This window comes from Myotis yumanensis, unplaced genomic scaffold, assembly GCF_028538775.1.
Source record: "Myotis yumanensis isolate MYYU_CA2020_CCGP unplaced genomic scaffold, mMyoYum1.0.hap1 SCAF_12, whole genome shotgun sequence".
NCBI classification, from domain to species: Eukaryota; Metazoa; Chordata; class Mammalia; order Chiroptera; family Vespertilionidae; genus Myotis; species Myotis yumanensis.
This window is the reverse complement of record NW_027223763.1, coordinates 46,754,318-46,764,095: the sequence shown is the minus strand read 5'-3', so window position 1 is coordinate 46,764,095 and position 9,778 is coordinate 46,754,318. Positions and strand designations below refer to the sequence as shown.

At 44.9% G+C, this 9,778-nt stretch overlaps 1 protein-coding gene across 2 annotated transcripts in view; it reads left to right on the top strand.

The window, feature by feature from the left end:
* The first annotated feature begins 9,151 nt into the window (after window positions 1-9,151).
* Window positions 9,152-9,778, top strand: part of LOC139021224 (histone-arginine methyltransferase CARM1-like) — a 227,150-nt gene continuing 226,523 nt past the window's right edge. Inside the window, exon 1 of one of the 2 annotated variants that reach the window (XM_070431574.1) lies at window positions 9,152-9,416. In XM_070431574.1, coding sequence (XP_070287675.1) covers window positions 9,239-9,416 — 178 coding nt within the window. In that variant the 5' untranslated portion in view covers window positions 9,152-9,238. The remainder of the gene's footprint in view (window positions 9,417-9,778) is intronic. The other variant, XM_070431573.1, reaches the window with a different exon arrangement.

The window sequence follows — 9,778 nt, the reverse complement described above, 5'->3', positions numbered from 1 at the left end:
TATTTATTTATTTGCAAAGTTGTTTAGGACAGCAACTTAAAATTATTTTATCTTCCTGGGGGATTGAGTCTTTTATCACCATCACCACCACCACCAACAACAAAACTCCTCCACTGGGCACCCTACCACAGAAAATGGGTGTAATAGCTAAAAGGTTGCTACTTACAATAGTGTGAAAGGTGAATAGTGAAAGTTATAAACCTGATGTCAAAAAAAATCATTGAAAACCATACAATGGAGAACACTTTGCAATGAATTAAGAACAAAATTATGAAGTAAGTTTAGTATTCATAATACATTATTGAATTCCAATGCAGATTAAAAAACAATTTGAAACATCTATGTATAGAGAAAAAATCTGGAGGATCTGCATCAAAATGTTAATTGTCACTGGATGCACAAATTATAACCTGTATTTGCTTCATTTTACTTGTATGTAGTTTCTACCTTTCACAGTGCCCATGGAGTACCAGTGTCATCGTTGAAAGTTGAGTAAAAATGAATAAATCCACCTACTTAATTCCCCCTCCTGCACCTAAGAGAACAAACATACAGTGTGTGAATATTTTGTTCTCATAGCACCTTCAGCCATCTGACCATGTTAATACTGTGTTCTGCTGATGGTTTGTATCCCCTTCTCACTCTTCCTGCCACCTCTCTCCGAGTGCCAACTGAGCAGCCCTAGAAATTTCAGTCATTCTGACAGGACTTTGTTCCTGCTCCACTTTATTTTGCATTAATGAGTTCTCTTCTCACTGTAGTAGTAATTGCTAGGGTGTTCTCTAGAGACCACACCACTGGCTGTGTTTAGTTCTGAGCCTCTCGATTGCAGGCAAGAGGCAGGAAAGACTTGAGAGAAGATTGCTGGAAGTACTTCAGGGGGCCCTGGAGGCACTGATTTAGGAGGCGGTTGAAAGACATACATGTGAATATGTCAACTCTGCACTGACTAAATAGGGAATGTGGGAAAACAGGCTTCCGGTTTGTGAAAAATGTAAACACCAGGAGCATTCCATAGGGTGAGTAGGTGAGACCCCCTGGGAGGGAGAGAGCGGGGGCTGGGCTGGGAAAGCATCTTACACAGGGCAGGACAATTCTGCCTCCAGAGAATCCCTAAGAAGAGCGTTCACCCCAGGATTGCCAAATTTTGAGAAAACATTCAACAAAGCAAATGGGATGAAGAACTTGTTTTTTCACTCACCATCACCTCATGGAAATTGTTCTATACCAGTACATCTAGTTTCCTTCCTTAAAACAAAACAAAACAAAAAATTGCATTGTATTCCATAGTATGAAGGTATCAAATTATTTCAACATCTTGTTTTTTAAGTTCTTTGCAGTCTCTTTTGCAGTGAATTTCCTTGTCTACACATCTCCTGCACTTGTGTCATTGTGTGATGGAGTTGCATCAACACATTTGAGTGAGCTCAACTAGTGAGAATGAAAAACATCCCATAAATTTCTGAAATGATGGATTCCTCTGTAGCCATGATAACAAGGAGCCACTAGAATTCCACATAATCCAACGGGTCAATAACTTAAACAGGTTTTTGTGTTTGTTTGTCTTTTACCAGCCAATCAATTAACGTCACTCCCACCCTTCTGAAAACCAACCAGAGAAGGAATGCATTCCAATGAATATGCCTTAAATTCCAAACAACCAACAATGTCACCCAAGTAACCAGACTTCTATAGATGATGTCAGCCCACTTACACATCTGAAAAGCTGCAACCTCTCAATTTTATGTTTTAAAAAACAAAGCAGTTCATGCCAGTGTAGCTCAGCTGGTTGGGCGTCATCCAATGCATCTGGTCAGGGCACAGGCCTGGGTTGCAGTGGAGATCCCCCAGTAGGAAGCCTGCAAGAGGCAACCAATGGATGTTGCCCTTAGATTGATGTTGCCCTCTCATATCGATGTTTTTCTCTCTGCCCCTCTCTCTAAAAATCAATGTAAAAGTCTTAAAAACACACACACAGATAAGCTCCGCCATGTACTCTATGCAGAGGCAATGTGCCCGAGCAGAACTCCCCTTCAACATCAATAACTTCAGCTTGGCCTTCTTATTTCAGGTGCTGTGTGATGGTCTCCTCATCCTTTGTTACTAGAAATGCTGTAAAATTATATTTGGCATGTGTGTGTCTACACATTTATACATTTCTTACACATAGATTACATTACAACTCTGTCAGGCATGCTGTACTTGGAGGTGAATTGAAGGGATTTCAAGGTAAATTTGTAACTTTTGCATAGATTTTAACAAAATCTGGCCCCTTCAGAAGCTTCGACTTCGGTCCATTTGTGGTCCATTTTTAGAAGTGGAATTGCTGAGGAATAAGAGATGGATATTTTGAAATTTGATACACACTATCCTGCAAAGAGATTTCTCAATTTATTTAACCATCATCAATGAGCAGGATGCTTATTTGTCTCATAATCAATACAATTTTTAAATCTTTTGTGACTCCACAAAGTTAAAAAAAATTTTTTCCTTAGATTTCTATTTCATATTTTTCCAATTAAATAATCTTCTCTATATAAAAAATGTATTTCCTTTTTTGTGTGGTGTGTATAGTCTGTGGACTAAATGATTTTTGGAAATGATCCTCGAGGCTGATTGTCTCAGGGATAGTACTCTGCATGAAGAAAGGAGAAAAGCAGTTGTCATGCATTTTTGTGTACAGTTGGTTAACCACTAAATGTTCTATTTGATCAATTAATTTCTAATATCAGAAAAACAATTCATTATTTGAAGAAAAACAGAGTGTTCTTAAGATGAAAAGGAGGAGAAAAGTTTGAACTAAGGTTGAGGCAGTTCTCTGCCCCCACTTGTGTTAAAGCCCACACAGGTTAAAGTGGTTTCTATTTTTAAAGAGCAGAGATGGCAGCTGTTGTGGAGTGCAGGCCTGCTCAGCAGGCACCTGGGGAAGATAATTGGCAGGTACCACTGAAGGTCCATGCAAAGTACTGAGCGCTGCCCACTCTGAGAGACCCAGGGAGGCGTGGGCTCAGTAAACCTGCAGAGGCTCAGCTCACAAGTGACCATTGGCCAGCTGCCACGTTCCCTTCTTATCTGGGAAGGTATGTCAAATAACGTTAATAAAATTCTTTGTGTGGGTCTTAGTGTTACTGAGCACTTTTACCGGTATTATTCCTACTGCCATACTTTATGCTAGAGAACCGGGCCGTTTGGGGAATGGAAACAAATTTTAAAGTAGCCCAAATAAAGAAAAGTTAAGAAGGTAATCCTGGCATCCTAGTGTATGAGCTTTATTTTTACCACCCCCCCTCTAATAAATGGGGAACACTTAAAGCACAGAGAGATTAACAGAGGGTACCTGCTGTGAGGGTGAGATGGAAATACAGATCTGCTTACTTGGAACTCTGTCTCTTTGCATCATAATACACTGAAAACTATATACATAAACACGCCAAAATATTACCTCTTCAGTATGTACATACTAAGAATCATTTTTTAAAAAAAATATGTTTTTATTAATTTTAGAGAGGAAGGGAGAGGGAGAGTGAGAGAAACATTGATCAGCTGCCTCCTGCACGCCCCTTACTAAGGATCTAGCCCACAACATGAGCATGTGCCCTGGCTGGGGATGGAACTGGTGACTTCTTGGTGCATGGGATGACTCTCAACTGACTAGCCACACCAGCAGGGCACTAGGAATTCTTTTTCAAATAGCAACCTAATTTGCCAAGTATACGAATTAGTGGAGGATGAAAGAGTAATGCAGAACGACAGAAGATTTGAATTTATGTTGAAAGCTTTTGGAACCAATGCTGTATCGGACAAACAGCACGAGTACTGCCGATTTGGTTCTGATTTCAAAGCTTAGGAAAGCTGTCTAAAGTGGCCCACGTGGCATTTTTGTATTTATAACAATTGTTTTAAGATTTACTTTTATTGTCTGAAATTAGTTTGTATATGTTGTCTCCTGGTGCAACGTCTGCCTCAAGAACTGAGCTGTTTGTTTCTCCTTCCAGCAAACACTGGTTGTAGAGCTTAATGATACAGTATCTTTGTCTGATTATGCAGTTTTTATTTTCAACTTGTACAGTAGAGCTGTCATACTAATAATGTCCTCAGACCCAAAATTAATTTTGATCCTTTAAAGGTAAACATCTATGTGCTCTGTGTGTGTGAATGTTCTTGGCAATCTTATTGAGCAACTTTCCCTCCACCAGACCATTATGAATTTGACAAATTTGGCAGACCTATGAGGAACTATTGAGCTGAGAATCTGCATTGTGCTTATAAACTCTAAGATTCTTTGCTTATCACTGATTTAAATTTTCCGTTAGGAAGGAGAAGTCAGAAAGAACAAGCAACATAGTTGAAGAAATCAGAGACATACTGGATGCTTAAACAAAAAACAACGGAGGACACCAGAGGTCAGTGGCTGGGCCTTTTCTTGCCTCTAGCACAGCGGTTCTCAACCTGTGGGTCGCGACCCCTTTGGGGGTCGCCTAAGGCCATCAGAAAACACATATATAATTATATATTGCTTTTGTGATGAATCACTATGCTTTAATTATGTTCAATTTGTAACAATGAAATTGGGGGTCACCACAACATGAGGAACTGTATTAAAGGGTCTCGGCATTAGGAAGGTTGAGAACCACTGCTCTAGCAGTTAATGACCTGACTCTCACACTACAGTTGTCAGTCTCAGCTTTGCAGTTGCAACTGGAAACCTCAGCAGTGCCCTGCAATGCGGGGCTAGCTTGGCAGCCAGTTCTAGTGTCAGATTCAGATTCTTAATTTTTAGGAATGCCTTCCTTCTCTAAATTTCTCACTTTAATTGCACTTAGTATTTTGAATCTATCCATTTTTAAATGGACATTAACTGAGTTGTTACCATGGGCCAAATATTGTCATTCATTCACTAAAAATTAATCATTTGCCTGCTATGAACCAGGAACTGGGTTAAATGTTATGGATTTGACAGTGAGCAAAACTGATGCTCATGGGGTTTACAATAGTGTGGGGGAGAGAAATGTTTGTGAAATCACATCACACACACACACACACACACACACACACTACATACATGGTTATAATCTGTGATGAGTGCTCTGAAGGAAAAGAATGAGGTGCCCTAAGAGAGTGGGGAGTCAGGGACCTTTTCCCTGGTCAGTGTTGTCACTTTCATATGCATTACTCGTTTACTCTTCATATCCACCCTTTGGTACAGAAGCCACCATCCTCACTTTGCAGTTAAGGACCTGAGAACACAAAAGAGGTTCAAGTGCTCATTATACCACACCTAGGATGCTCCTGTAGCAATTAAATACAAATGAAAGGGGAGTGCTGATTGGTTGGTATATGAGCTCTTTGAAATCATCCTACTGTCCTTTGTTTATTCTGAAAATTTTGTGTCAACATATCCCTGAAAAGATAAACAGGCTATTATTATAGCTTCGAAATGATGTGGAAATAGTTCAAAATGTCTGTAGCAAAACCAACCAATGGCAAATATTATACACTTGTAATTGAAGGCACAGTTATCCTCCATTATGTATATACAGTTCATCAGCTTCAGACTAGCTGCTGCATGTTTTAACAGCAAGTCTGACTTCAGATGCAACTCCTCCCAAGGTTAGAGGAGAGTTGCTTTAAGTGAGGCCCACAAGAGGCAAACGAGCAGCACTGTTAGAATTAGAAATAAAAGTTCTTGGGCACTAACCAGTTCTGGTAAGTCAGACTCGCTAGGGGCGGGGCGCAGCAATCTGCCTTTTAACCATCTCTTCAGGTGATTCTTATGCATGATAAAGCTTGACCTGTGTTGCCCTTTAAAATGTGGGCTAGTGCTAAAACTTGCCTCAACCATATAATACTTACAAATGAGAATGCACGTAGACCAATGAATCCATATCAGCTATTGCTCTACTTATATAGGATATTAGAACTGGCAGGAAGCATTGACTGGCAAAGCAACTTTTACTTTTGAAGAAGTTGCAAAAAGTATGGACATGTGAGTAAAATATATGCTGATGCATATTTTTGGTATCATCCATTTTACTCTTTCTAGTATGTTCTCTAATAACTCTGATAATCAAGTGTATCGTGGTATATGGTGAGTTGCTGAGAGAATCAGAGGTGGGTCAGTCAGTAAGCTTGCTATGTCTGTCCTGTAATTCTGCTTCGAGATCAAGAAAAGAACCTCGTGGAAAATTATGCATCGATCTCATACGAACACATCATCTCTCTGGGATAAACTCCAGGCAGGTGACCAGCAAAGTCATATCTCTGTAACTGACTAGTACAAGGGGCCTGGCCCTGGATTTAACGGTGGATGGGCAGATTAATAATAATCATGTTCATTTTCAAAATGCCCCTCCTGCCCTCCAACCCTTTTCTCAGCTGTCCCCAATTTACTTTTTATGTTTGCTTTCACCTTCATACAAATGGCTCTGGATCAAATCCAACCAATGGCAATATAGCTGCTGTTTATGTATTTGGTAGTTTACAAAACATGCCAATGTGCCTGTGGGCATGAGAACAATATAAATCATAAGCCATAAATAAATGACAGAACAACAAAAACAAAACCAAGTAAAAGCTGAAACTCACGTGCCTTTGTAAGTAATACGCCTTTTTTTCGCTTATCAGAGGAAAAGGCAGCCAATTCTCTATTAGCTCTCTCATACCTGCGAGTATTCTTTTTCAATAAAAAAGCTGACTGGATACCAGGATTAGCTGGCTAAAGGAAACATGTCAGAAATAACTTCTAAAAGAATTCTAATGGTTGCCTTCAGGTAAGGAAATATGGTTGATTTAAGCTTTTGTCTTTTTACTTTTCCATATTTTCTTCAATGAGTAATAACAGTAATGACAGCCATTATATATTTAGTGCTTGCTAAGCTGTTGTTTACTTTTCACAATAAGCTTATAGGGTCCTTGTGGGTTTACTGTAAAAGCTCCTATAAATTCAAAGCATCTGAGTAATTTACCTGGTTACCCAGGTAATGAAGCCCGGGACTGACACTGGGCCCCAAATCGGCCTCCTCCAAGGTCTCTTACTCTGCTCCTCAGCATGGCTTGCTCCTTCCTTGCACTCCCAACCCTATGGGGCTCCCTTTCACTTCTTGTTAGAAAAGACCTGTAAACATAAGAGTTGCAACAAGAAGGCGAAGCATCCTCGTCAACCTCGGCTGGGAAGGTGTGCACCCAGGGACTTCTTTCCAGAGGGTTCAAGAGGAAGAAGCTGGGGCTCAGCTTGCTGGTTCCCTAGTTTGACCCTCTGACTTCCACTCAGTCTCTGCGAACAGGAAAGCACAGCCCCTCCCTGGCGCCTGCCTTGACCAGCAGATGGGAGGCAGGAACTCAGCAGATAAACCTGCCCAGTGCTCTCCGTCAGCATTCCATCATGGGCAAGAGCTCCTCTGCCTGCCTTCTCAGTGACTCCGAGCTGGTTTTGGAAAGTTCGGTGGCCCTGAGAAGAAAGTGCTGATGACAGAAATGACGAGGTGGAAGAGAGCGATGGCTGTTAGGAAACAGAAGTTTGGGATAAATTAAAAATATAAAGTCACCCGCCTGGCATGGCTCAGTGGTTGAGCATTGACCCATGAACCAGGAGGTCACCACTTGATTCCCAGTCAGGGCACATGCCTGGGTGGTGGGCTAGATCCCCAGTGGGGGGAATGCAGAGGCAGCCGATTAATGGTTCTCTCTCATCAATGTTTCTCCCTCTCTCTCTCTCCCTTTCTCTCTGTCTCTCAAATCAATCAAAACATATTCTCGGGTGAGGATTAAAACATAACGAGAGTAATAATAGTGTCTCTCTCACAGGGAGTGGGGAGGAGTGAATGAATTAATGTATGTAATATGCTTAGAACAGTGCCAGGCATGGAATAAGCATTCATGGTTATGACCATGCTTTGTTATCCCAGCGACCTCCTCCCTTTGGTTATCTGCTCATCCCTCCTTTAGATAATGGGAGTTTGGTAAGGCCTCCTCTCTCTGATCCACATCACACGTTGGGTGGACCTATCAGGGCAAGCCAGTCATTTTCAAAGGACCAGGCTGCTCTGAGTTAGAGGGAGGCCGGATGCAGCTCTATGGTGCTTATACCAGAACCCTTTCCACAGCTTCCACTCTTGAAAGAACACCTGCTTCCCAGGGGCTTCCAGGGCACACATCAAAGCCAAGAGGCTGTGGGAAGAGAGAATGAGATAAGAAGGAAGAGCAGGATACTCAGATGATAGTGAAGTGACAAAGGAGAGGTGAGAAAGCCTAGGAGAGGGTAAGACGAGGATCCCGGGGCCTCCCTTCTTGCCAAGTCAGCCTGCATAGTTGCAGACAGTGTCTTCATGGATCCCGGTGCATTACAGTGCTGTCTCCTTCGCCATCCATCCTGCCAGAAGGTCACAGATCCAGGACATACAGAAGTTGGTTCAGAATTTGAAGAAAAGTCTCCTGTATGGCACATGAGTCTATGACTGTTGGAGCTCTTGTCAAAGGACTGCGTCCTTTTCTTAACACCCGGCAGCGAGATCTCTGCACAGAAGACCAGCAACATGGGATTGGGTTCCCCAGGATTTGCAGCCTTGGATGCTGGAGCCAGAGGCCCAAGGTAGGTCACTGCTGGAGTCAGGCGCCAACGTGGAGACAAGGGTACCTGGCCCTCCTACCCGCGTCTAGGGAAATGCTCACCACTAGCAGCAAGGTAAATGCGGGTAGAAGAAAGGGGTTATTCCTCATTCGTGCCCAGGGAGTTGCACGAATCCCTGGGCTCCCCCCACCCTGCCACCCCGCCTCCCTGCTGCTGTAGGGACCCTGCCCATAAGGCAAGAACTTGGGACCATTGCTCCCAAATGGGCACCAGTAACCCCAAAACCTCCAGGAGAGAGAGGGCCCACCAAAGAGCCAGGCCCAGGCCGGTTCCAAACCAACGCCCGGGCCCCTCTGAGCGGTCCCGGCGAACAGCAGGTGTCACCCTTCTGCTTCCAAACCCCCACTGCCTCCAGGTGCATCTCGCTCTCCAAACTTGAGTGTTCTCAGCTGCGCGCCCCGCAGAGCGGCTGCGCCCGCGTGCGCTCGCCGCGCGCTCCCGCGCCCCGGGGTAGGGTGGGGGTGGAGGGCCGCAGGTGTCCGAGCAGCCCGCCGGGCCGGGAGGTGCGGGCCGCGGCTCCGCTGCCAAGTCCCTCTCCTTCCCCAGCAGTTTCTCCCGGCGCCCGGGGCGCGGAGGAGGTGCCGCCAGGGTTCCGGGCGAGGCGCGCGCACCATGGCCGCGGCCCCAGCTCCAGGCCGGGTCCCCGCGCGCCTGCACTACCGCGTGCAGCTGCGCTTCGTGACGGAGGAGCAGCTCTTCACGCCCGGGCCGCTCACGACCCCCAACCCGAAATCTCTGCGGCTGGAGGTGCACGCAGCGGGGGAGGAGGCAGACGCCACGGTGACTGACGGTGAAGTACTGGGCGCCACCCACCCCGCCAGGCCCGCTCGCAGTAGCGGCCTGTGGGCGCGCGTACGGGGAGCCGCGGTGGGAAAGGACGCGCGAGGGCGGGCGGGGTGTGAGCCGGGCGCGTGTCCCCGGGCGCGGGCGCGCATCTGGGGCCTACGCAGGTGTGCACCCCGATGGGTTCTGGGGTGAGGACCCCGGCCCCGAAAAGGCCCAGTGCATCCCCATGGGTCTGTATTGCTCTCCGAGAAGTTGGACGCCAGGGACAGAGAGGCCCTGAGAATTAGGCTTGGCCTACGTCAGCGATGTCAGCAGTGAGTCCTGAGAAGAAAGGCCTGAGTTCTCGCTGGGAACCTCCTTTTTAAA